The 27,935-nt window shown below is 45.0% G+C and overlaps 1 protein-coding gene across 1 annotated transcript; it reads right to left on the bottom strand.

Moving 5' to 3' along the window:
* Positions 1–783: 783 nt before the first annotated feature.
* Positions 784–27,935, bottom strand: ATP1A1 (ATPase Na+/K+ transporting subunit alpha 1). The gene is made up of 23 exons (XM_050332935.1): positions 27,703–27,935; positions 19,856–19,960; positions 18,563–18,622; positions 17,375–17,578; positions 16,905–17,018; positions 16,230–16,364; positions 15,917–16,034; positions 15,395–15,663; positions 14,192–14,390; positions 12,661–12,770; positions 11,117–11,251; positions 10,388–10,580; positions 9,718–9,893; positions 9,056–9,192; positions 7,652–7,802; positions 6,953–7,121; positions 6,177–6,331; positions 5,697–5,820; positions 4,756–4,901; positions 4,506–4,636; positions 3,846–3,947; positions 2,636–2,727; positions 784–2,184 (listed from the first exon to the last, which is right to left on the bottom strand). The coding sequence occupies exons 1-23, from the start codon at positions 27,712–27,714 to the stop codon at positions 2,156–2,158; spliced, it is 3,066 nt and encodes a 1,021-aa protein (XP_050188892.1). The 5' UTR covers positions 27,715–27,935; the 3' UTR covers positions 784–2,155.

The following is a 27,935-nucleotide window of genomic DNA, read 5'->3' as shown; positions in this document are numbered from 1 at the left end:
CCAGACAAGGATTTTAAAGTTGTCACAGTGGGGTGAAACTTTAACACTAGTCAGTGCTTGCTCCAGTCACGGCTTCAGAGTATCTTCTTTTGGAAGATGGACTGAAAATCAAAGCATGAAATGCAAGAAATGCTCCGGGATTGGTGTGAGGTATTACTCCTGACCAGCAACTGTAGCCAAAAAGCATTCCTGCAAGATGTGGTTGGACCTGGCTGCAAAGGAGCCTCAGCTACACTACAGCAGAGGGACAGCCCAGGGAAGAGCACTGTGAGCTCCCAGGGCATGGGTTCAGCTCTGGCATAGATGCTCAGAGGTATGGAACCCCAGTCATCCCTGCCAATATTCAGATCTAAGCTCAACCAGGCCATCAGCAACCTGAGCATGCTTTGAAAACAGCTGCATTCTGAGCAGGCACTGGATCTTCAGAGGTCTCTCACCTACATCTTTTACCCTAGCAAGAAGCCCACTGCTAAAGCTGTTTAAAGCTGAAATGACAGGGAAAGTAACAGGACCCTTTTTTTCTTTTCTTCCTGCATCAGAAAAGCAACACTGATTTTGCAACTTCATTGCAGTGGGAGTCAGGCATCAAATCAAAAAGTTCAAGTAAGGGTCATGCCTGGGTGGACTGACTGCTGTTTCTGCATCACTCCTCCTCAGTCATCATCAGATGCAGTAAAATGCATCCCACCTTTTTTCCCTCCTCCCTTAGTGCAAGTCCCCATCTCCCTTTCCCAACTAGGATCACCTCAGGCCCAATTGTATCAAGTCAACTATTAGCATGGGTAGACTCCAACACTTGGAAGACTTTATTTTTTAATTGTCTCCAACTGGGGGTTCCACATTAGAGTATCCAAGACAAATTAAAACAATTCCCACCTTCAGCCTCTCATTTTTTCCCTTCCTTGTGCTCTCTCTTTGCTATTATGAGCTTATATTGTTCAGTACATGAATGAAGTGACCCGGCTTTCAAACACCTTAAAAAAAAAACAAAAGGTAATGAGGAAGGAGGGATGACAAGATGGAGTTTTAATTGCAGAGCCTTTCAGTGCTGTGGTTTAGACTGTTCCTTTGCAGAGGTAGACACATATCTAAGAGGGACAAAGACCAGAAGTTCAGGAATAGGACCAAGGCCTTGAACAAGCATCTCCAGATATCTTTAGCACAACAGCACTTGGAGCAATGGTTAGGACTTCATGGTGACTGTCCACATGCAAAAGGCCAGCTCTCTCACCAAGTCCTCACAGAAGCAAGCCATACAGGCATTAACAGTAAAAACATACAGAAAATGGTTAGATATTCAGAGGGAAGCAGCATGACTCACTTCAGCCCAGAGAGACAGCTTGGACCCCAGACAACAGCAATGCATTCCTCAAAAGTGGAGGATGTAGAATCCACGGTCAGCTTATGACCTCGCTCCACAGGAGGCACAAGCCAGTATCAGGATGCAAGTGCCATGCTGGAACAAGTATGTGCATGCATAGAGGACACTAGGAAACACTATTCCTTGCTTGGGAAAGCAAGCAGGAAAATCAGTGTCAGAATTTTAAGAAAAGTCTGCTTGGATCCCAGTGTCATTCAGTGGAAGCCAGGAAACATTCCTGAGCTTTAGGCTTTGAAATGCAAGTCCTTGCAAGCAGTTTGTCACATTAAGCACTGAGGTACAAAGTAAGATGCACATTTACACGTGCTGTTGTCTGCAGGTCAAGCAGCTCTGCTTCCCTACTACAGAAATGGGAAGACAGGGACTAAATCCTTGCACTTACCACCACACCCTAAAAGCAAGGTGGGGAGGCTGCCCTGAACCAGTTTTTGCCTTGAGAAAAACATCCACCTAAGACCATGTGGGGGCATCCTCTTATAATCCATCTTTATTTGTAAAAATCAACATATAAAATCTTCGGTTTCCTTTTACAAAAACATAAAGGCACATAAAACTACTCAAACTCTCATCCCCCAGGACTGATGGTCAGACACTCCCCCCCACCCCAACCTCCCCCTTGCTTTCTCCTCCAGTCCACGTTTCTTCATGTTTCCTTTAGTTTCAGCTCACTCGTGCCCAGGCACAGTTCTGCTCTTGCAAAGATGGAAGTATGCACACAGGGGAGATGGTGGAGAGGTGGCATGGGCTGCGTGTGGAATGTTTTACAGGCGCTTTTTAGTAGTAGGTCTCTCTTTCCACCCAGCCTAAAGAAAAAGGAGGGAGAAGGAGTTAGTCTTAAGGCAGACCAAGTATGAGGTTCACAAGAGTTTCTTTTAGACTCTGGAAAACTTGCACTGTAAGCACATGAGCTACGGAGTGACCTTCCACAATGGAAAAATCCTGACAAATTGTTCATGTTCTACAGCTAACAGTGACATTCTACAGGACTTCTTTCAGCTTTCTAGAACTACCCAAGCATTAGTCTTTTCTACCTACTTCAGTGCACGGGTACTTTCATATACTGGGAGAGAATGCAGGAACAGCAAGAAGTCCTTAACTTGAACTAACTGCAGTATTAATGTTGAGGAAGGGAAAACACAGCAAAATCAATCCCTGCACAGTACTTGAAGGTCCTCAAGCTTTGTCAAGGCTCCTAGAGAACTCAGCAGCAGGAGGAGGTGGGGAAGGAAACATAGATGAGCAGCATATTCTTACCACCAGGGTTGCGTCTGATAATGAGCTTCCTGACTTCATCATACATGAATATGAGGAGGGAGTACGGGAAAGCACAGAACCACCAAGTCGGCCTGTTAGGGAGAGGAGACAGTGAAAACACAAGCTGAAGAGGTGCTCTTTGCCTATTGGAGCTCTGACTTGATGGCACATACAAGTGCAGCAAGGCTGGCATGCCCCAGCTTGCCAGTGGCTGTGGTTCAATCAAAAACCCTTCAAGCCAAGAATTACCACCAGGTTTTCTGCTGCAATAGATCAATCCACTTTTGGATATTAATCCCAACACGAGGCGTGTCATGCTGACTTTGCTCATCCTGTACCTACCCCTCCCCACCTATTAATCTAGCAGCATTTCCTCTAAGTACATATAACCTTTGTGCCCACAGCCTTGCCCACTGGAACTGCATTGTTTCGCTTATGATTTACATGTGCTAACATCCAGCTGCTCCAGGCACTGGGCAGAGGCCAGCTTTCTTGTTAGGAAATGCTCACACTTCAGCACCAAACTCCAGACAACATTTCTGAATGGAACACAAGATGTACCAAGATTTTTTTGCCACGAAAATTTCATGACACTTCAAACTGTTCAAAGCTTAGGACTAAACCCTGCCATGAAATATTGCAATGCTGTTGAGCAAGCTTGAGATATTGGCACCCTCTCAACTGTTAGGAAAGTTATTATGCATTGACTGGTCATCTGGATCTACGTAGCATCTTTCAAAAGACTACTATTTGGGCTGTTTCTGAGAAAGGCAGGAAAAGGCACAAGATGTCATCAGTAGTTGTTCAGTACAGAAGAATTATGTATCTTATGAAGAATTATATATGGCCTATGATTTAGAGCTTTTCAGCTGGGTTTCTTTGCAGGTGCAGTCCTCCACCCATAAAAATACTTCATGAAAGTAAGTACAGGACGCAGCTGTACTAGAGCACACTGGTACTTAAGTTGTATTGATAATTTTTAGTGGGGCACTGAACTGCAGGCTCCTCATAAACATTCCATATACAGTGAAGAAAACCCTGGTATACCACACTTCAGCAAAGGATCATTCACACCCACCAGTTTGAACTCTTCTGGGTTAAGACTAGGTCTCACGCTCCACAAGCTCACGACTACTTTTAACCACCTCCCCACCTAAGCACTACTATTCTATGGTACAGTCTGCTGCACAAAAAGCATAATGCAACTTACTTCAGAGGATACATCCTTAGAGCAACATCCATCCCAGGGCAGTAGGACAGGAAGGCAGCCAGAGCAGTCTCCTCAAAGAGACCAAATATCAAGATCTTGTTCCTAGACGAAACAGGAATGCAGTCAGGGACAAAGTACCGTCAGAGATCAGATTCTAAAAAACACCTAGTTGCTACATGGGAGTGAATGGAAACAGGCATTCCAGTCTAGCCCAGAAGTTTGTCAGGTGAGGACTATGAGGCACAGTTGCCATGAGGGTCTTTTATGTCTCTAGATGGAGATACACCAGTTCATGACTAAGTCAACCAGCAATTGCTTTCATCACAAATTCAGAAGGAGGCTGGGGTTCATGTCACCAGATCTCTTGATGTATGAGATGAGGAAATCAAGGCTGTGTGCTCGAGTATGTCAGTGTCGTTTGAGGTGGGCTAGCTCCCACAGACAATGCCAGCAGAAGCCAGCATTTCTCTTTGTCTCAGCCTGATGACTGTAGCAAGTACTACAAGAAAAAGAGCACCCAGTCCTTTTTTATCCATTACTAAGGCACAGGACTGTTCAAGACTTATGATGCTGAGACAGTGCTGGGACAAAGAACTAGAATGCTACGTGCTGGAGAACACACAGTCCAATTCTAAATCTTCCATGGACAGCCTGACTTACTTCATCCCCTGCTGGAAGACGGAGTTTCTTCGGGTCTTACAAATAATCAAGTCTGCCCACTGCACAACCACAATGCTGACAAAGAAGGCTGTATGGCAAGTGAACTCCACTATTTTCCTCTGTTCGTAGGTCTAGGAAGGAAAGCAGAGAGCATTCAGACATGCTGCCTTTGGCTGTCTGGTGCTCACACCAAGTTCAGCAGGCATTAGTATTCTGACTGCCAGCCTCTAAGCTGTGTCTCAAAACTTACCCACTGCTGCCCATAGCTGTCTTCCACATCGTTAATCCATCGGTCATCCCACTGAACTCTGAGCCCTAGCAAGCCAGAAGGCCACCACCCATTCTCTGCCATGATTACAAAGTAGGTGAAGAAACCTCCAAGGGCCTGGATCATACCTGAACAGATAAGAATGATAAAACTGATGAAGCTACTGAACTTTTTTTATAATTGCTAGTGGAGAGCAATTATAACAGAGCAGTTTGCAGGAAACCCCAACCACCTTAAAAATTGCTCCTCATGGGGCTCAGTGTCCCAAGCAGCAGCTAGAGAAATAGTTCACACTAAAATCAAACTCAGCTGCAACCTTTTTGCTGAGCTGCTTCTGCTCCCAACTTTGTACAGAATTACTTCTGTTCTGCCCTGTGCTGTGATGGCACTGTATTCAAGGACACAAGATAAAACTCCCTTTGTATTATCATTAGCCTTGCCCACCCCCAACCTTTGCAAAATAGAGTCAAGAAGGTTCCCAAGGTCTGCTGCAATTAAGCATGTGCTCTCATCCTGCGAACTGGGCACATCTCTGTAGCTGCCTTTAATCACTGCTCCTAATACTGTGTGTTTAGGGATACGCTGGAGAGAATCCTTTACTTCTAATTAAACTAACAATGGGATCTATGTTCTTGCTGAACAAGTCTGAACCAGAGGAGAGCTGGTTGTCAGCCAGTTCCTTTGCAGCACTGTGCAATTAAACAAAATTACTGTGAAAGCGATTCAATGGATCAAGCTGCATAAGCCACCGCTATAAGCCATAGGGGAAGAATCATGGCAAGTTCTTAACAGCCTGAGGTTCTGGTTTACACACCCCAAACCTCAACCCTACCAAAATAAGCAGAGCAGTCACTGACTCAGGATGGTGTACAACCCCTGCTACCACTGAGTTCAAATTGGTGCCAGAGAAAACAGCAGCTTACCAATCTGCCCATAGGCCATGCTGATCAGCCGTTCATTCACAAGCTTGTCTGTTTTGGGATTTCTGGGCTGTCTCTTCATGATGTCACTCTCTGCTTGCTCATAGGCCAGGGAGATTGCAGGGACCTTTGGAGGTGGCAGGACTGCTGTTAGAACTGTTTCTAATTTTCCACTGTGTAGAGTCTTCCCTGCCCCATTTTCAGTTTGAGAAACAGCACTGCCCAAAAGCCCTAGCTGTAGTATTCAGAAAGGACCTCCCCATCCCCAGTTTGTCCTTATACAGAACTGAAAGATATTCAGACTCAGGAGAGCCATGAGATGGAGAGTATGGATTAAGGGAGGATCAGATGGTTGCTTATGCAAACACTAGAAAAAAAATGTATTTAAGCATTTTCCTTCCATCTGTCCTTTCTTTATGGTACCTAAGAACATGCACATTTCTTCTTGAGACAAAAAAAAAAAAAAAAAAAAAAGACATTCACCATATCAGTGCCCAAGTCAATGCAGAGGATGGTTACTGTTCCCAGTGGAAGGGGTATGTTCGCAATGATGAAGATCAGGAAGGGCGTGATTTCAGGAATGTTACTGGTCAAGGTGTAAGCAATAGACTTCTTCAGGTTATCAAAGATCAGACGCCCTGGGGCAAGGAAGAAAGAACAACTTAACTCTCACTTATCAGCACAAGGCAGCCAAGTAGCTCATAGACAGCTTCAGTGGTGACACTGGAAAGCAAAATGCTAGTGCAGCAAATGAAGGAGTTCTCTTGCATGTAAGGGTAAGACTGCGTGCTCCATGCACAGCATCACCTAAAGAGAGCAACATTACTGGTCACAGCAATCAGAGCTCACTGCATACAGCAGTAGGATACTAAGCCCTGGTTTCTGGAGACCAAGAGCCCCTGAAGGTACCCTCTATTCTGCTCCTGTTTGAGAGCTACTGCTCCATCAGGGAGGAAAATGTGTCAGACTCAGCTGGCAAAGATGACTGTAGGGTCACGTGTAAGGCAAAAGGACAAAGCAGCTTTTGTTACTCAGCTGCTTCCTACTGTTATCCATCCCAAAGGGTCATGCTGAACCCATGGAAAGGAACAAGACTCTGAAGGGAGGAGGAAAGTGTTGCTCTCCTTGCAAACACTTGTCACGGAGACAAGCTGAAATAGAAGAGAGTCCTCCAGATGCCGCTATTTCAGAGGGAATCAGTAAGTAACATTGCTGAAGAATGTTATTTCATCACCATTGCACTCAAGTTATAAACTCACCTTCTTCAACCCCAGTGACAATGGAGGCAAAGTTGTCATCCAGCAGAATCATGTCAGCTGCCTGCTTGGAGACATCTGAGCCAGCAATACCCATAGCAACACCAATGTCAGCTTTCTTCAGGGCTGGGGAATCATTCACACCATCACCTGTGACTGCTACAATGGCACCCTAGTCACAAAGAGAGGAACAGCAAGACTCAAATCATCATGTAAGAGGTTTTCAGCAAAAAGAAACTTTCTCCTATCTTTCAGGAGATGAAGCACAAAATCTATTTCACTTTGCCATAAAAAGACCTCAGTTCCTCCTTGTCCTCCCCTCATCCTTTCCCTGTTCTGATCAGGCTCATCAGAGAATCATCCTGCTCCCTCCAAAGCAGATGCTGGACAACATATAAACATGTTGAATCCTCCTCTCCCAAGCACATCCAGAGCATTTAGGAATTAAGGGTGCTAACACACATCCTAGGATAAGAAGAAAGCCTCAGTACAAACTGAAGATGTTTTCCTGCCAAACCCTTATATTTATGTACTTTAGAGCAGCCTGACATCAGCATCTGAAGGCTCTTCAGAGATTGAGATCTAGTCTGGCCCTTTAAGTGAGATCACTTAGTTTTAAGCCCTGCCTCTTCAGAAGTTTGTATGTACGGTAGTTTATATGTACGTCTGGGGATTTTTCCAGTATGACATCCCTCTCTTTACCTGTCGCTGACAGCCTTCCACAATAATAAGCTTCTGCTGAGGAGATGTTCTGGCAAAGACGATTTCTGTATGATGAAGCAGGATGTCATCCAGTTGCTCACTAGTCATGTCCTTCAAATCTGAGCCATGAACAACACAAGCTTTGGCATCCCTGCAAACAAGAGACAATACGTTTTACTTCACACTAAATTTCTCATTAGCTGTACTTGCCTTATAAAACTATGGCTCTTCAGTGCTCTTGGGAAAGACCAACTCCTGATGTGACTAAATACTAATCCAGCCAGCCTCTCCACAGAAGTTTGATGCTCAAAATTTAAAAGGTAAATGGGGAACACAAAAAAAAGATGAACAGAGGCAAGTAACTGACAAAAAGCCTCATGAGCAAACCAATTCTTTCTATAGCTTTCTGAAGCACATCAAGGCCAAGACTAGTTGTGTCCACAGTTCTTGGCCTCTCTGCAGTTAGCTTCCAACATTGCAAGAGATGCTGCTGTCTTCTGCAGGCAATCCATTTGATAACAGTCTGATGATCTACGTGTGGCCCTTCACAGAGAGTGCTCACACTATGCCAGTTCAGACTAATTTACACTCTTTGGCAACAAAAGCACATAGCGTTATATTTAGACTAGTTTGGTACCCTGCATGCTACAACAAAATACCATCTCTCTAACCCAGCATACCATCCCTTATAGGTCTAGGAGACTATCCACACAGCTCTTGACATCACCCAGTTTAGACAGGGAAATTCCTTCCCCACCCTTAGAGCCAGCTGCTGAGCTGCTCAGTCACATAGCCCAGCAATTCCCAATCTACATTGCTGGGCTGTGAAGTTACCCTCAAATAAAAAAAAAAAAAAAAAAGGAATTCAGTTAGAGTACTTGTCTTTCCCAAGCACTTTCATTTCACAGGGTGTCTCTATTCACAGTTCATAAGCTACATGGCCACCCTCCAGCCCAAACACAGGCTGGGTCAAGCTAAGCAATGCAGACAGCCCAGCCATTCTGCAAACAGCCTGCTTATGCCAAAGCACATTTTCTGAGAATGCCTCAGTTCTGCACTAGGCTATGAAGGCAAACATTAACCTTTAAGAGGAAGGAGTTCTGTTTTTACACTTATTCTGCTTGTAGCTATGGACTAGTGTCAACTACCAGCCTAAGTGCTTGCTCCCCTTGCCCACCTACAATCTCACTCTTAACTACTTCCCACACACAGGAGATGCACATTTAAGACAGCGCAGTGCATTCTTCACATAATTCATGATCATTAAAGAGCCAAAATATGCTGAGCTAAGTAAATGCCAAGCTTTTCACATCCAGGGAAAGATGATGAGGGATTAACCAAGGCAAGGAGAGAGGCAAATGCTTAATTCTTTGAACAGCTCTGGTTTTTCCCACCAGTCATTACCTAGGGTTGACCTGGCTGACAGGAATGTTGAGTCGAGCAGCAATATCTTCTACTGTTTCATTGCCCTCAGAGATGATGCCGACACCCTTGGCAATGGCTTTGGCTGTGATCGGATGGTCTCCAGTAACCATGATAACCTGAAATGCAAACAGACTGCCATGAAAGCCTTGCCTGTACTGCAGGGTAACACTGCCCAAAAGGCAGTGTCCCTTAGACTAAAAAGGCCATGTGAGCACTGGCACAGAACAAGCCTGAGGTACAGTCAGTAACCTACTACTAGTATGCAAGGGATTGAGGTGGATGGAAGACAAGAAAAATTGTTCATCCTGAGTCAACAGAGCCAGTTTCATTTCCAGCCTACGTTTCATTCTCATCCTAGTACCGTGGGACATGCAGAACACATACCCTGAGCCAAATCCCTTGCTTTGGGACACCATGCTGTCTGCACCTGTCAGTGCCCTAGCAGTTTGGAGTTTAACTCATTTTTCAGTCCATTAACATACAATCATTTGTATTTAAGTTAGAAATTAAGCCTGGAGTAGTATACTTAAATACAGATTGATGCTTCATCCACCCCCATTACAGCAACACAGAGAGTAAAGGGAAGTCCTTTATATGCCTGGGAATAGAGTGAGGCAATTTTCAATCCAGGAATAAACTACCTTGATCCCAGCACTTCTGCATTTGCCAACAGCATCTGGCACAGCAGCACGAGGAGGGTCAATCATGGACATGAGTCCTACAAAGCAGAGTTTGTCTACAGGAAAGTTCAGGTCATCTGTATCAAACTGGAAGCCTTCAGGGAACTGATCATCAGGCAGAGCCAAGTGACAGAATCCTGTAACACACAAAACTCATGTTTACTCTGTTCCTACGTATCAGGAGGCAGAGAGAGTGAACACTCACTGCTTCTGCAAACAGCTACACAAGAATAACAGGGCAGCGTCAGAGGTTTAGCCAGGGCTATCAAGGCGGGAGTTACGCTCGTATTCTGATAACTAATAGCTGTTGCTAGGTGCCCAGACACAGCCTGGTTCACATGCAGTGGAGCAAACCTAATACCCTGTGGTCCATGGAGACTGAAGGTCCCAAATGCTTTGCTGCATTTTGATCCTGGCAACCCAGATGCTGGGCGTGACAAGGCCCTGCAGGCTCCCTTTTGAATTAAAGGTTAAAAGGCACGACTGTTCCTACAGGAATTGCTGAAGTGACCTTGACTCAACACTATTGTTACAGTGTAGGAACAGAGTAACCCTTCACTCAATCTGTGGGGACTGCTTAGGAACATGAGGGACAAACCTTTTCCAAAGTATTAAGGCTGCTTTTCCTTACCTAACACTCTCTCCCCAAGGCCTCCCAATTCAAGGTAGGCATTCTGAAAAGCATCTTTCATTTCCTCATCCAGTGGTTGCTCTTTGCCATGAATAAGAATGGTGCTGCAGCGATCCAAGATCCTCTCTGGAGCTCCCTTCATCACCAGCAAGTAACGGGATTCTGACGGATTTGCATTTTTGTGGATAGACAGCTATGGGTGGAAGAAATGGAACTGTTCTATAAACATGTGCTGTGAAGGTCATGAGTACTCAGTGTTTTGTGACTACAGTAGCTCAGGACAGTTTGTGATATTCTGCTCTAGTTTTCATTTACCCACACCTTAAAGAGGTTTTACAAACTGAAGAATCTATATATTCTTTAACACTAACGTATAACCACAGTGGTCTTTTTTGTATCCAAGTTGCACCTGTTAAGGTAATTTCCCAGCAGTTCTTTCCTATTCCAAGATTTAAGTTATTCCACTGTCCATGCACTACTGGTATACATGTCAGATGCACGTCTGGTTTATTGTTACAGCTGCCACCTCAGTGTCAGTGTAGCTCCAGAAGCTCTTACACAATATAACAAAGCATGGTCTGTTAACTTAAATTTCTAGTCTTGAGAAGACTTCAGACAAGTAATAGCTAGACAAGATTTTGGTGCCAAACCAAGTTTGGAGGCACACTGTGTGTAGATTTACACAAGTACTTCACACAGCAGCTCTCCTTCAAGAGGATACATGCTTACCTGGTACTTGTTGGTAGAGTTAAATGGTATTTCCACCACTTTAGGATTCCTTTCTCTCATCTCCTTGACAGAACCACAGCACAATTCAATGCATTTCAGAAGTGCAGACTCAGAGGCATCTCCTGCCACTGCTCTCTAAGGAAAGAGACAACTATCAAAACATGCATCCCAGTGGACTCACCACAGATCAGATATTAAAAGAAAAAAAAAGTGTATTCATCTCAGTCCAGTCCCAGTTTCTACATAACATGATATGGCAGCAAAGAATAAATAATTCTATTATCTAGTACTGACAAACACTGCATTTTAGAACACCTGGCCTCCCAGCCTGAGAGAACAGTGGTCTTCAGATGCCAAAGTCAAGAAGCCCTTTCAAAGGGTAGAGAAAGTGACATAACCAGGTACTATCAGCCTAAGTAAGGCTAGAGTGTAAACTTTCAGAAGGACTAATGTAAATTGCTTGCTGTGAAGAACAGCAAATACAAGACAAAGGCTTATGACATGAACACAGAAACACTTGTATGTGCTCTCCCACTCCAGTAAATGATCAGCTTATCGAGCCTTTGGCAGGGATTTGATCTCTCCATGCTTCCCTTCCCCATAAGGTTAGCACTGGTAGAGACTGGAGATAGGATCCCTAGAGATCTGTGTGTGCTCGATGTCCTGTTGGCGTTTCCTTTGCTGCAACTGAAACCAAGTATTTCTTGCCTTTCTGGTCTCTGTCTATGAGAATTTTAATTTTTTTTCATTTCTATGCTACTTTTTTTTTTGGCATCTAAAGACTTCTCAAAACTCTTCCTCTCCCCAGGCCTTCCTCAGACAGGAAGAACTTCAACTCTCTAACTTCAGGTCCTATTTTGTAGACCTAAGATACAGTCAGGGGAGTGCTGAGGAAAAATAGTTTCTTCCATCATCTCTATTACCACAGCATCAGAACACCCTCAGGAAGAAGTTTACTAAGCAACATGACTAACATTTGACAGATTATAAACACTGTACGATTAATTTCAGCCCTGGCTGGGTCACAGTTCAGAATCAAGAATGTGAACTGGTGTTATGCCAGTATTTGCACCAGCACTGAAACAGCAAAAGCTTAAAAAGACTTGCCAGTGAGAACAGACTGGCTAGAGACACTCTCCCACAACTGCTGCTCTCCCAGCTCTGACATCTACTTATCCTAGCACCAGGTGCTTGTAATTTTTAAGTGCACAAATGCCAGAGATAGCGATTCTTAGAACAGCCAGACATTGGGAAATGCCTAGAAAGCTTTTTGGTCTTTCCTAGCCTTGTCTGATGTATTTGACCTCCCAAAGAGGGTGTAGATGCCAGTGGATGGCAGGGAGTCTGCTGTAGGAGAAATGTCTTCCCAGTCTCATCTCCACTGCTCATAGCATACTTCCTCTAAGAGTGCTAGACTGCAGAAAAGATGGAAAGTGGCAGATACCTCTACTTTGCAGGTTCCTGTGACCACAAGATGTAATCTCACTATGATTATGAGAGAGACGTAGTGAGGAACAGGACAAAAACCTCTTTTAGGAACTCACCTTAAGAATTGGTACATTTTCCTGGTTGGCCTGAAACACAGCACGGTTACAGAGACCTGCAATTCTGGACAAAGCACCCCAAGTGGCTGAGCTCTTGTCAAAGGAAGCACCTGAAAGCAGAGGGAAAAACATCAAAAAGCCTCCCCCTCGATAAAAAAAAAAACAACAACCAAACACATAAGTGCAAAATCCCCCACACTTCAGAGCAATAAGCCTTTACCCCAGAAACAGGAAACACATAGAGCATGTTAGCACAGTACATCTCTTTCAATCCTTCTCCCTCCTTCCCAGGTACTTGATGAACAGTTGATTATTTTAAGACCAGAGGGTGAAAGAGCAACAGTGCAAGAGAACACTTTGCTTTCAAGATTCCAGTAGTGGTTGTATCCAGCAGCAACAGAAGAGCTGCTGATAAAGCTACAGAATTTTGGACAGGTAACATTCATTCAGAGAGGTTTGAGTAAGGAATGCTGGGTTCTACCAGGTTGTCTCACTTTATCCACCAACCCAGGAACTAGATGAAATATTTCCCAGAGGAACAAAGCTAAAATAAAGATACTACTTCTCTCATGACAGCTCTTAAATTGGTTTCAAGAGAGATGAATTGAACTGACTGTTAACTGATAAGCTAATGTATGTCCCATGAAGAGAAATCTTCTAGGTTTATTCAACCATTGCTAGTCTGAGGGCTTCCAAGAAGCTATTTACAGCTTGTTGCTTTGCACTAGTGTTAAGTAAAGCGGCTTTTTAAAGCAGTTCAGACAAGCACAGTGTTTTGAAGTGTCTGGGACGGGGTGCAGTAGCACCACTGGAAAAATGTTTATGCTAATAATCTGTTGCAAGCACAACATGTCACCAGGTAGATGACAGCTAGGAAACTCCTGAGTTTGGTTGGATTGAAGAGTTCTGGAGAGATAAGTAACTCCCCCAGTTGCACAGCACACTGAGATTTCAGATTCTTATCAATATCAAGGAGAGACTTCCTGCTAAAGTCTTAACATTCATGCTGCTGCTCTGCAAACACCAACTGGACGTTTTGGGAAAACCCCTGTACAAAGGCAGCCACCTAGTTCCACATGGAACTTTTCACCTATGTCCAGCCTCAAGTAATTATTATCAGGGCCAACACCGCTGCTGTCCACACTTTCAACAGACTTCAGATTGAGCAATTTAATCAGATACATTTTAGCAAAGATGGTCAGGTACTTTGCAAGTATTTCTATGTACAGAACAAACACATGGGGCTGAACATTCAAGAGGCTCAAATTCCAACGGAGTAATTCTGAGCAAAAAGCAGGCTATATGGAGTTAAAGGATTAAACAGAAATGTGGCACTGTGCAAAGTTTTCTATGTGCCATTTCAAGGGTTTTTATGCTCATTGTAGATTATATGTTAGAAGTCCTTGCACTGTCAACTTCCCTTTGGACTGAAGAGTTACAAATGTGGGTTCTTAGAAGTACCAGTGCACAGGAAGCTCCAGAAAAAGCCATTTTTTAATGAAGTGCCTGAAGTGCAAAGAGATGGTCTTACCGCTCTGGTTCTCTGTAGTATCAGCCTCGTGAATCTGATTGTCAAACCACATGTGCGCAACTGTCATACGATTCTGTGTCAGAGTGCCTGTCTTGTCAGAGCAGATGGTGGATGTGGAACCCAGGGTTTCCACAGCTTCCAGGTTCTTCACCAAGCAGTTCTTCCGAGCCATACGCTTGGCTGTTAGTGTCAGACATACCTGGAGACAAAGAAAATGACAGGTTAGATGTACTTGTGCAGTAACAACACTATCCAACTCAGTGTGCACGTGGAATGACAATACGCTTATGTGCCCTGCAGTGATTCCCTAACCTCTTGCTCATCCTTCCACTGAAAAATAAACAGCAACACTTAGGCCCAGGTGGTAGGCTTAAATAACACACTTCACTAAACATAAAACCTTCAGAAAAGGACCCATAAGGCTTCAGTCTTCTGTGTCTCAGTGCATTAGGAAGGAAATGACAAGCCCCAGACTAAAATTTCAGTTCAAGTTGCCACCTCCTAATCAGAGGAACTCTCAAAATAGGTAAAGGCAGGCCACATATGAGATGACCCAAAATAGCTCTGGTGATAAGGCTGCAACTTACTGGTGTAGGAAGTGAGCAGCTCCAGCTACCCCTTTCTTGCCAGAGGCTCTTATCTAGTTCCAGCTTCCAACTGTCCATTCCCTGGCTCGGTTGCTGCTCTGGAAGCCTCCAGCCCTGTCCACCACCACTCTCTGTACACCCTAAGCACACCTAGATACTCTCACCATTTCTTTAGGAAATCAAACTTGTAAAGAACCTCTAACAGGTTCCAGATCAAAAGCTGGGACTAGAATGAAGCTTGCTGGATGCTTTGCCAGCCCTTAAGGATTGGAAGGGCTGGTGTTCATGTGGGTGTAGAAACCTTGACAGTTGTAACAGGAGGGCCCTTTCTTGCCACAGAAAAAGGCAAGACAAGTCCAGAATTCTGGTCTTGCTCACTTCAGCTCTACACTGCCAAGCCTCTGTGCAGGTCTGACTTAGGGAAGCATCTTTAATGGGTAAAATGCTGCAGAACTTAACACTGATTTGGGCAACTAGTCTGAGTACACTGAACTCAAAGCCGAACTCTACACACTCACAGTGTTTACCTTTGTGAATGTACACTGAGCACAAAGCACTCCACTTCTTTAAGAACCATATATTAACAAATCCAGTATTTTTTTCCAACTTAACTCACCGTAACCGTTGCAAGCAGCCCTTCAGGAACATTGGCAACAATGATCCCAATGAGGAAGATGACAGCCTCCAGCCACGTGTACTCAAGGATGAGTGAAAGGATGAAGAAGGAAACACCCAGGAACACAGCCACACCAGTGATGAGGTGGATAAAGTGCTCGATCTCCATGGCAATTGGAGTTTTCCCCCCTTCCAGTCCAGAAGCCAGACTGGCAATACGGCCCATCACAGTGCGATCCCCAGTGCTAATGACAATGCCACGGGCAGTGCCTAGAAGAGAGACAGGTTTTAGAAAACAAAACCAGTCACAGCTCACCACCCTGTGGGTGGTGAAGAGATGCTCTGGGTGGGCTTCAGCACAAAGACTGCCTACTACCACTCTCAGAGCTGCAACGGAAGTTCTGCCAGATATGACTGATGTTCCAACTAACAAACTGAACTCCTGGTGTATTCACATCGCTCACCTACGCAGTTCAATCTCTATCACTGCTGATACATCAGGGGAAGTAGGAGAGTCACATACCTTCCACACAGTTGGTGGAAAAGAAGGCAATGTTCCTGGTCTCCAGTGGGTTCTCATGGGAGAAGTCAGGAGACCTAGTCTGAGGCTCTGATTCACCAGTAAGTGAGGAGTTATCCACCTACATGAAAGAGAGTACTTTGTTATATACAAGCAGGCAGATGCCTTCAGCAATGAAAGCAGATGAAACACTAGGCACTTCCCCCACCCTTCTCTTCCACTCCAGCACCCATTCACTGCAAAGAAGACATTTCAAAGCCAAACTAATGCATCCTCCTTCAGAATGAAGTTTCCAGACACTCTGTCATTGCTGTACCTTGCAACCATGTGCAGATATGATCCGAAGGTCAGCAGGAATTCTGTCTCCTCCTTTCACCTCCACTAGATCTCCAACTACAACACTTTCAGCATTTATGCTCATCTTCTCACCATTTCTGACTACAAGTGCTTGCTGAAAGACAGTGAAGAAACAATCTATGTCAAAAGCGAGTCAAAAGAAAGGGTTCAGAAGATTTGAGAACTTTAAAATAGTTGTGATATGGTTCCACAAGGTTTCTACTTTCTACTAAGATGTTTATATCTGATACATATGTTATTTAAGAAAAATAGCTATTTTTTGTTTTCTTGATATTAAAGCTCCTTGTTCCCCAGATGACAGTTTGGTAGTTTGGTATGTTATAGGCTCTCCATGAAGGAATACAAATTATAGTGCTTATCACACCAGTTACTGAGCTCCCCAGACTATGGAGAAAGTGTCCTACGATCCTTAATAAGCTGGTGGAACTCACAGGGTTTCAGGAACTACTTTGGCCTATTAGCATAATTACTTGGAGCGTAAAGGGGAAGGACTCTCATAGACCCATAGAAATTAAGAGCTAATAACCCACACTAACAGCCAGGCTTTTTGCAATTGAAGCGAATATTTAAAACCGTTAATAACCTTGAGAAAGCTATGGCTTGGCAGACCTCAGAGAAATGAGGCATTCCATACCTGAGGCACCAAGTTCTTGAAGGACTCCATGATCTTGGAACTTTTTGCTTCTTGGTAATAAGAGAAACAGCCAGTAATGATAACCACAGCTGACAACACAATACCCAGGTACAGCTACAAAGAACAGAGAAAAGTGAGTCAGAGGACGATCTGCTTGAAAGGCTTCCAGCTTGTCCAGATAAATTGCTTGGCATTTAAGTGCCCCATTACAAACATGAAGGTACTTGCAGTCTCTGTACATTTTGTACACAAAGGCCATCCACAAGCTAGTGTTGTTAACACAACACAAAGGATGTTGGCTGTTCATTTCATTATGTGGAAGCACTCCAAGACATGTTAAGCTCTCACACTGAATTTCCCGTGCTTATGGGAAAAGCTTCTGGACTGAATGCTTAGAGGAAATTAATCTGCTTTGAGCTAAACAGGCTGCTCGGCCTGCCTTTGAGGTAAAACCCGACATTTTTACTTACATTATCATTGTTGGCCTCCTCCTCCATTAAACTTCGTATGCCGTAAGCCAGAAAACATAGAATAGCACCAATCCACAACAGGAGTGAGAATCCTCCAAAGAGCTGCCGACAGAACTTCACCCATTCAGGAGTGGTGGGGGGAGGGGTGAGGGCATTTGGGCCATCACGAGCCAAAATCTCAGCTGCACGTGCAGAAGTCAAACCCTACAAGAGAAGTTTCTTTTTTAGGCATTGTGGCAAGACTGACTGCAGAAGGTAGCTCTGAATTTGTTCAAGGTGTACCACAGCAACAAGGACCTGCTAACAGATGTAAACAGCTGCCAGGGTTCCACAACACAAGCGCAGGGTGTGAAAGCTGAATGCCAAAAGAGGAGCTACAGGATGCTGAATGCTACTTGAGGATCCTGAAGGCCATGGGGCTACAGCAGTGAAGAAGGGCAGGACAAGAAAGCTACAGCAGCGGACTTTGAACGCTGAGTTACAGCACAGTGCAATCCATCCTATCAAATTACGGAACAAGTGTGAAAGCTGGGGGCCATAACGATGATGACATTTTGAAATGGCCTTCCAGGAAGTTCAGCTTTCAGAAGCCAAGGTCTCTGACACAAAAATGCAAATCTCTGTGCTGTTGTAAACTTGATGCTATAAGCACTCATGCAAAAAATGCATTAAGCAAAGCAAACAACACCAAAGGTGTAAAACCATTGCAGTGCTTCTGCACCGAGCCTGGAGGTAGCCTTGGATATTTGCACACCTCTAACTACAGGAAGGCAAAATTTTAACTGCTACTAGCCTTCATTAAGTCTCTGGGCATGTGCTAGCTCACTAGACTACATCTGCACTAGACTACATTTTTTCCTCGGGGAAAAAAAATAAAACCAAGAATCAACTTGACCTTGAACAATTCATAGGCAGATAACAGTGACTTTGTTAGAAGCAAAGTCACAATAGTATTGCAGTCAGGTTGTAGAGTGGGAGTATGAAGAGAAGTATTTGTGAATTCAACAGTTCTGGGAAGCCTGAGAAACTTAACTGGAGGAGAGGAGATTAAACAGAAAAAAAACACAAAAAATCCGCACTACCACACTGAAACCAGACCACCCAGATCTCCTTTTGTGAAATGCTCTGAGTCAAGAATGTTTCTTTTCAGAGGAGGGCAAGGGGGGCCGGAAAACAATGTCTACCTACCCGACTTAAGTCTGTTCCATATTTACGATGAAGTTCATCAAGGCTCAGCTTGTGGTCATCCTGAAAGACAAGAAATAGTTGGGAGAGAAAAGATCAGTCCCTGTAGGTTCATCAGCAAAAGCTCAGGAAACTTGGGGTGCGGGGTGGAATTGCTATCTGTAACAGCTTGGTGAGATAGGACTCTAGCTCATCTTCCCTGTGAAGAGAATCTCAAGCTCATTCCGCAGCTCAGCACAGTCTCATCTTTAGCGTTCTTGTGACTATTTGGGTACAATGTGACAGCTCTTATAAAAACATCTGAGTATATCTCAGTCTTTTACACCCCCAGCAGATTCTGTGAAACCTCAGTGGGTGGGGTTTTTTTTGGGGGGGTGAGAGAGGAGGGGAAAGAAAAGGAGATGGGAAGGAAGGTAGGAATGTACAGAAGATTAAGCCTGCAATTTCACACATTTTTAAGTAGTGCTGCCAGATTAAGCACTACTTTGGGAGAACTGTGTTGTCCCCCAAACAGGTTTCTTTTCACAGAAAGGCTATTTTTCAGTTGGATTGAGTTGGTGCAGAGCAGTGCCTCGCTTTGAAGGTTTTACTGGAGGAGCAGATGCTTTAGGTTCATATCGCCACTGAACACAAAATCTCATCTTGGAGTAATCCCCTCTCCCTAAAAGAGGGGCCAAAAAAGTGAAAGCACAGTCTCAAATCCCTAGAATAGAAAAACAAAACCTGCATCACCTTCAAGGAGAGCAGATCTAAGCCAGATGATGCTCACAGACAGATGTATAGCATCATCCAGCATTCAGAGATGAGGATGGGAGACACTCCCCACAGCCTCAAACGTGATTAGAAGGAATAATACTGAGGTCACTCTGAGCAGAGGCCAGCAGTAAATGGAGCTGTACAGCCTCAACTGCTCAGCTGCAATGAAAACAGCAGTGCCACTCACATGACAGCACAATAAAGCCTGTAATGCTGCTATCCAGAGAGTACTTGCCTGGTGAGGAAATACAACTATACTGTGCTACGGGCAATATAGGCAAGCAGAAACTAAGGTTCTGTGTAAAGTGCCTTTTGAGAAGTGATGTTTCCAGAGTCTACTGTGTGGTCATCCTGATGCTCAAACACTTGCAGCATTTCTGGTTTGGGGACAGACAGGAAGGGAGGAAAAGGGGAATCAGCACCTTCAGTCACACCATGCTGTCAGCACACCAACTCTTTTTCTTTCAGTCACATAAGGCACAGGGCTTTTGGCAGAGCAAACGTTCTTTAAGCTGCTCTTTCTGTGCCCTACACTCTTACCATCGAAACTTCCTTTTTAAGCTCATCCATGTCCCTCTCTTTCTTCCCCTTCTTCTTTCCGCCATGCTCTGATGTAGCAGTGGGCTCATACTTGTCTCTTCCAGCCTGCAAGAGAAGACACAGCATTGTTAGAAACATCTGTCAAATTCTACAGCAGTAGACACAAACTATGCACACAAGGCAGACAAAAAAAAAAATTATTGTAATTTATAAAAGTTACCTACCTAAATGTTAGTAAAGCCTTTGACCTGTTTCCTACAATATTCTCTTGGGGAAACAGGCTGTTTGTGCCTTGGATAGGTGCACTGTTTTCTGGGTACAAAACCAGCTGGATGGTTGGACCCAGAGAGCAGTGGTGAAGGGAGTTACATCCAACTGGTGGCCAGTCGTAACTGGTGTTCCCCAAGCCTCAGTATTGGTGCTGGTCATGTTAAATATCTTGATCTATGATCTGGGGATTGAGTGTACCCTCAGCCAGTATTCAGGCACACTAAGTTGGGCAGGAGTGTTGACCTGCTGGAGAGTAGGAAGCCCTGCAGAGGGATCTGGACAAGTTGGATCAATGGGCCAAGGCCAACAGTACGAGGTTCAATAAGGCCAAGTGCTGGGTCCTGCACTTGGGCCACAACAACTCCATGTAGCACTACAGGTTTGGGGCAGAGTGGCTGGAAAACTACCCAAAGTGGCAGAAAACCTGCCCAGAGTGGCTGGAAAAGGACCAGGGAGTGATGGTCAGCAGTGGTTGAACATGAGCCAGCAGTGTGCCCAGGTGGTCAAGAAGGCCAATGGCATCCTGGCCTGTATCAGAAAAAGCATAACTAGCAGGACCAGGGAAGCGATTGTCCCTCTGTACTGGTGAGGCCACACCTCAAATCCTGTGTTCAGTTTTGGACCCTTCACTACAAGACACACACTGAGGTGCTGGAGACTGGCCAGAGAAGGGCAATGAAGCTGGTGAAGGTTCCAGAGTACAAGTCCTATGAGGATTAGCTGAGGGAGCTGGGGGTGTTTAGCCTGAATAAGGGGGGAAACAGGGTGGATCTTATCACTCTCTACAACCACCTGAAAGGAGGCTGTAGCCAGCTGAGGGTTGGTCTCTTCTCCCAAGAAAGAAGTGGCAGGCCAAGAGGAAAGGGCCTCAAGTTTTGCCAGGGGAGGTTTAGACTGAATATTAGGAAAAATTTCTTCACAGAAAGGGCTGTCAAACCCTGGAACACGATGCCCAGGGAAGCGGTTGAGTCATCACTCCTGGTAGTATTTAAAAGATGTGTCAGTGTGGCACTCAGAGACATGGTTTAGTGGTAGACTTGGCAGTGATGGGTTAACACTTGGACTCAATTATTCTAATGGTCTTTTCCAGCCTAAATGATTCTATGAATGTTATGCCACTTCAATAAATAAAAAAAAATGAGCTAGTGAGCAGACAAGTCTGCTCAACATCATCCCCAATACACAGATTATAGCCAGACATTGTGCAAGTCCAGCTAGGAGGAAAGCAAGCTATTCAGGCCGTCTTGACGCTCGAGCCCCAGCTCAAGCTGAAAAAGTGATGAAGACCAGAAGAAACCAATTCCTGAGTGCCTACGTATGTTCTCTTCAAGGCATTAACTTCCCCTCCCCCCTCTGAGTCCTCCACATCCCCTGGTGAGGAGGAGCAGCCTATCAACTGAAGATAAATAAGAGGTGGTATCTCTGGCTGGTCCAATCTGGGGGCTAAGTTCCAACACTTTCATTCTCTGTTTGGCACACTAGCTGGCTCGTTATGCAACAAATCTGCTTTCAATTTATGGCAGTTTGACCAGCAAGAATGGTATACAAAGCAGCAATACACTTTTGCAGATTCAATCTGTGCTCAGTCCCACTCACACTTCACAGAGCAGATGATTCACTTACAACCCCTTTATTCAGTAGGATTTTCGTTCACTTTTATTAAGGTTAATTCTACATGAAATCATGTAAAGATTTAGATCTTGTCATAATGGACTAAACGAGCATCTAAGGACAAACAAATCATGACTTAGTGCACATAAACATCACTTAAAAGACAACTCTCCGTTCCTTTCTGTGTAGGATCTATTACTTCCCTACACCCTGCCAAGTTTTATATGATGAGATTTTCACCCAAATAAGATCCCCGAGAAGAACTTTGAAATGAAACGGCAGTTAGTGGCACCAGAGTCAAACTTTAACAAGATTAAGAAAAGGTTTCAAGTGCATTGCTTTGCTCCATCTTTGCATGAGCACCTCAAACCACGAACTTGGATTCCTGAGAGCGATCTGGACACAGGAACTATTGTTAGGATCCAAGAACTGTCCTGTTCAGCAGCAAGCGTAGGAAATTTTTATTATCAACTCTGGGAGAAGTAGAAACCAAAACCAAAAGTGAAACTACATAAAAAAGAAACAAAAATCATGACTTTTCTGAAAGAACCTATCAGTCACATGTAGACACGGGTTTTTACTGATCTGAAAAAGTTCTGTATGCAACACTCTGCAGCCAGTCACACATTTGTCATCCACAGAAGTCCTCTCGCACCCGGTTCAGTAAAGGCAGGCTTTGCATGTCCCGTATCCTTGCATGCAACTAGAACTGTGCAATGGAAAAAGATTTTAATAAGCGGAGCAGAGCTGAGCTATTTGCCTCCACTGGTATAGGAAAAGGACACAGAGCTACAGACTGTCAGCATTCCTGGCATTTTTCTCCCTGCACCTAAACTCCCATTTCCCTTCTTTAAAAAGCATATTTAAAGGAGCACGGTCCTCACATTCCAGCATCACAAGAATTTGCCACAGGGCAAGCCACAAGTAGTCACCATGAAGCATCTCTCTCCTTCAGTCTTTGAAGGAAACAACTTTTGACTCCTTCTAGAGCTATGGCAGACAAGTCCAAACACAGCCCTGCACAAAACACATGCTTCCTGATTACTTCTTGAGATGAGAAATGATTTCTAACTAAGGTGAAGGAGCTAGTGCCTTCTTGCTTGACTAGGAGTCTATCACCTTCAGCTTCACCCTTCTCCCCAGAAAAGCTTGGCAAGCTTGCAGGCGAATCTAAAAACCTCCAGGTTCTTTGAAACTTCTGTGAGAAGTAGTCACTCAGCTTATCTGGGACAGTGGTAAACAACCAAGAATATAGGAATGTTTAAGCTTTTTCAGTTGCAGCTGAAACAACCTACAAGTGGGCAAACATGAAAAGGCTCACTGCCCTTGTTCAAGCATGATTTGCTAAAAAAAAAAAAAAACAAAACAACCAAACAAAAAAAAACCCCACAACAAACAAAAACCAGCAATCAGTTGCAGTCAGAACAAAGCTGATAGAGTTACTTGCTTCTTTAAGTACCCAAGTATTTGGGTCTTAATGGAGTCCATCTTACCCAGGAGCTCAGCATTCCTCAGCTTAAAAAAAAAAAAAAAGGCAAAAAAAAAGGAGAAAAACATAGTATCTTCCCTTCTGTTGCTTTAGTATCACATCTCAACCCTATAGAAAAGTAAGGAGAATCAGTTTCAGCTCTTGCTACAGGATCATTTCATGCAGAGTCCGAACTTCCTGCTCCATCATTCAAATCTGAACTTGACACACAGATCAGAGTCAGAAGTCCTGCCCCTGTTCCGTGCCTCCAGGGCCATTGCCTCTCTTCCGGCAAGATGAGCCCAATCTGTTCAACAAAGGCTTGTGCTGGCTGGGTTGCCAGGGAAAGAGAGTTTCATCCCACTTTGGCGCTGTAGGATTTCCCTGCTTTCCCCTCCTTTTCCTGCTGTACAATGAGAAGAAGGCCTATGGTACTCCAGAACCACATCTTACTGCAATTTAATCACACGGCCTGAACACAAAGGAAGGTCTGTCTCATCAGAAATGTCACCCCTGTTACTTGACTTAACCCATGTGACTCATCAAAACTGCCACAGAAATAAAACAGCGCAGCTTCTTTTTTTTTTTTTTCCATGCAAGATTTATTTTTTTTCCACTGGCTTAAGCACATTTGTACGCACCAGTTTTAGAAGTTTTATACAGCCCCCAGAAAATCCTATTGTCTTTCAGATACAGCTAATGCTTTTCCGTTCTGGACTAATTGAGCCATTCATACCTGATGTTCTCGACACAAGCCATGATTGACCAGGAAACGGGAAGAGTACAAATCAGCAGACAAGCTCAGAAGTACCCTATTCTATGATCGCTTAATCCAACAAGAAACGTCAAGTAAGAGCCAAAATAAATTATGCCGTCCCTGGAGGCCTGGTCTGTTCTACTACTTATGTCATTATAATCAATTGTGAAGAGAAAACAAGAAAGTTACTCTCCTGCTGCCTCATGTGACAGTTTTCAGTAAATACATTAACCAGATGTGTCATAAAATGGACTATGCCTATTGGACTGAAAACTCCACTCCATGACCCTATGTAATCTTAGCAAGGGATGCAAATGGCTTCTTTGGATCCTTCTTACTCCCTCCCAAGAGCTGTGTTCAATCTCCTATCCTGAATCAAAAATTTAATCAACTGCATCAATTGAACAGACTCTCAACATCTAGGACAGTACAAGTCGGTTTTTACTCCATAGCTTGTAATTGCTCATTGTGCAAGACTGCTGCTTCCTAAATCACAGATGGACAAGCTCTCCTCCTGAGAAAGGAACTAAACCCTATTAGGGTTTTCATCACCAGGATAAAAACAGGACCACCCACACACCTTAAGCGTTCTCTGGGTATTATGACAAACATCTCTACTTGCCATGGAGCTGAACCAACTGCAGAGCGGGCTTTCCAAATGCCACTGCTGCACAGATGAGCGGCCCATCCAGCTTTTTTGATGCTGTGCCAGCTATGGAAAGTCACCTCCCTCACTTCTTTGCCTGTAATATTAGCACATCTTTACCATAAATCCAGACATCTCTAGTAGTTGACAAACATATGAAGACCAAGTTTTCCCTAGAGGACATGGTGACAGGCTACCCCTTGGAAAGGCCTGGGTGAAGTATGAGCTGCAGTTTTCAGCAGGTCAGGATCACTGTGGGTTGTACAGACCACTTGCCAGAGACCCCTCATCCTGTTACACTGTTTTTGCAAAAATGTGCGTTGACTAGGCCCAGGGTTTTCTTTGGTAAAAGGACTATCCTCTAACCTCTATAATAGGAAGTCAATGTAATAAGACAGCCATAGTAATAAAGAAATGAAAAAAATGGGGGGGGGGGAAGAGTAATATATGAAAATTTTTAATTGCACCAGATAAGGATTGCTTTGATTTGCATAATTACCCCTCAGTTGGTCTATTATGCAATAAGCCTCCCTAGTTTCTGATAGCGAAAAAAACCTTTAACTGGGATTCAGCGAAACTGGAGCAAGCTAAGAGGTGTTTCTGCTCCACACAGGCTACCTGATCACAACATTCAGCTTCAAAAAGCCTTCACATATGCTTTTCTTTAGTTAAAAGACATGATCTAAATTAAGGACTTCTCTTTGTGGGCTTCAAGGTAGGATGGATCTCCAGAGGCAACCCAAAGCATGGACCAATGACTGTGTGCTATGTCTGTGCAGCGAGGGATATGGAGTGAAACATGCTGCTGTCTACAGACATGTAGCTTCCAGGCAGCTCTGAACAGAAATTAAATTCTGAGTGCTTTCCTCCACTACACACACCCCCTTGGATAATCTGCTTTTTGGGCTGAACAGCATACCCAGGCAGCTGACGGCCCTCCCCCTGTCCTGTTACCATTTAAAGTAAAACAGACACACTGCTCAGCTTCTCCTCATAACCACTGAGAGAAGAAAGTTGCTCTGTCACACTTAAGCTCTTATTCTCTCTTCCATCACATGCTCCCATGGGAAAGAAGTTTCCTTTTAGGCCACCCTAATTCAAGGTAGGCACATGCTGTTCAGTGTTGTATCCACACACCACCTTTTTCACAGCCTTGCTCTCTCACATTCCCATTTTTCAGGGGGTCCCTAATTATCCGCATGCATTCTCACTGCTAAACGAACAAATCTTGTGACTTGCTACCAGAAAGCATGAGGCAGCCGTATTATCCCTGCTGAATTACTCCTTGTGTCGGCACTTCAGTTCTGCGTTAATTGCTTTATTATCCAGGCAACCTACGAACTCTGAAATGGAAGCAAGACAGCTAACAACTTTCTACATGAGAAAGCATTTGTACCTCCTATTAGTCCTGTGTAGGCAGACTAAGTCCCTGAAGCCTTTTGCGCTACAGTCCTAAACACACGCACAACACTCTAAGGCTTCTTCGATGCTTTAAAGATGATTCATAATACTGCCAACATCCCCAAATCCCCCCCTCAGTGTTTTATCTCCTGGATGAACTCTTATTGTGCACACTGCCTGTTGTCTACTGCACTGAAATATGTCAGGCTGGGCTGCTAAGCATCAAAAGAATATCACTGAAGAAAAAACCCAACAAAACCGTACACACACACATGCTGAAAATCCACCCAACACACTCAACTCCCTTTTCCTATTAACAGTCATGTTCTTTCTTGCAGCTCCCCTCCTATTCATGTGGTTATGTCAACACTGCCACTGTTGTACTGCACAGATGAGGACAATACAAAGTCAAGTCAATGTTTGAACAGCGCTTAGGAAGCACAGAACACCTGTAGGCAGGGAACACACTAATACTGCTTTGTCTCATGGCCCCACAGGGTCACCCTCTCCTCGAGAAGTGGAGAAATTAGGGAATTTTACAGGAATGTGCCTAACCCTCAGGAAAGCCTGAGATTAGCTCAGTTGGTTAGAGCACGATGCTCAGAACACCAAGGTTATGGGTTCGATCCCTGTATGGGCCATCAAGAGCTCGACTTGATGATCCTTGTAGGTCCCTTCCACCCCACAATATTCTGTGAAATATTCTCTAAACACAAATCCACACACCTCAAACTACACAAGATACGCAGGGAAGTATTTAAAGAGGAAAAAACAAACATCCAAACAATGAAACCTAGAAACTAGTCTCTAGTTTTTAAACATAAAATGAAATCGGAGCAAGTCAAGAGGTGTTTCTGCTTCACACACGTGTGTGCTTGATCACAACATCCAGCTTTAAAAAGTGTTCACTACTGTTCGTTTCCAACAGCCTTCTACTACCGTCCACTCTCAACAGCCACTACTGTCCGTTTCCAACAGCCTCCACAGACGCTTTACTTAGTTAAAATATAAAATCTACATTAAGGACTTCTCCTCCTCGTGGGCTGTAAGGTAGATAAAGAGCTGATACAGGGTAGAAACTGCCGCACAACCTTCTGCGAATATTTATCACTCCAACGAACACGATAACGTCAGGGGCACCCACTCCCCTCCTGCTACCATCTCCCATCACATCCTTACTGCTACTGAGAGGCAAATTAGCCTAATAATCCTGACGGCTCCCCTTCCCCCGTCTTCCCCCCCCACCGGGGCCCTCGTGTCTCAAGAAGTCTAAAGTACTCTTAGGAGCCAGGGGAGCAGCCACGCTCCCTCCCCAGCTCCGCAAGGCCACCAGATAACACCAGCCTGGGGGCTGCGGGCGGACAAGCGGGAGGCCCCTTGCCGGGGATGCACGGCCTTAAGGGGGAGCCGGGGGGTTTGAGCCACCCCCCTCTTGCCCCGGGCTCCGCCCCGCCCTCGACCCGGTTCTTCCTCCCTCGGGCGGCGGCGGGACCGCGGCGGCCGCCAGGGCACGTTGCTCGGGGCAGGCGGCACCGGCGCCGCCCTCGAACGGCCGCTGCCGCCCTCGCACCCGACGTGGCCGCACCAGCCCCGCACAGACAAAGCGCAGCCCCGTCGAAGGGAAACGGGCACCGGCCGCGGTTCGGCTCCCTGGATTTCCCACCTCCCGCCCCATCCCGGCCCCCGCCGCTCACCCCCTTGCCCATGGTGCCGGGCGACTGCGTGCGGGTCAAGCGGCGGGGGGCGAGGAGCGGGGCTCAGCGGCGCCACGTGTCCCGGCCGGCGGCAGGTGCGGAACAATAGCAGCGCCCCGGCCGCCGCTCGCCTTCCTCTTCCTTCTCCTCCGCGGCTCCTCTCCTTCGCCTCGCCCCCCCTCTACCCCTGACGGGGTCGCTCCTCTCAGTCGCTGCAACCGCCCGAAGCTCCG

Source organism: Myiozetetes cayanensis, unplaced genomic scaffold (genome assembly GCF_022539395.1).
Source record: "Myiozetetes cayanensis isolate MyiCay16 unplaced genomic scaffold, myiCay2020 scf5-8, whole genome shotgun sequence".
Taxonomy (NCBI): Eukaryota; Metazoa; Chordata; class Aves; order Passeriformes; family Tyrannidae; genus Myiozetetes; species Myiozetetes cayanensis.
Note: the sequence above shows the minus strand (reverse complement) of the source record. Positions and strands in the feature narration are given on the sequence as shown.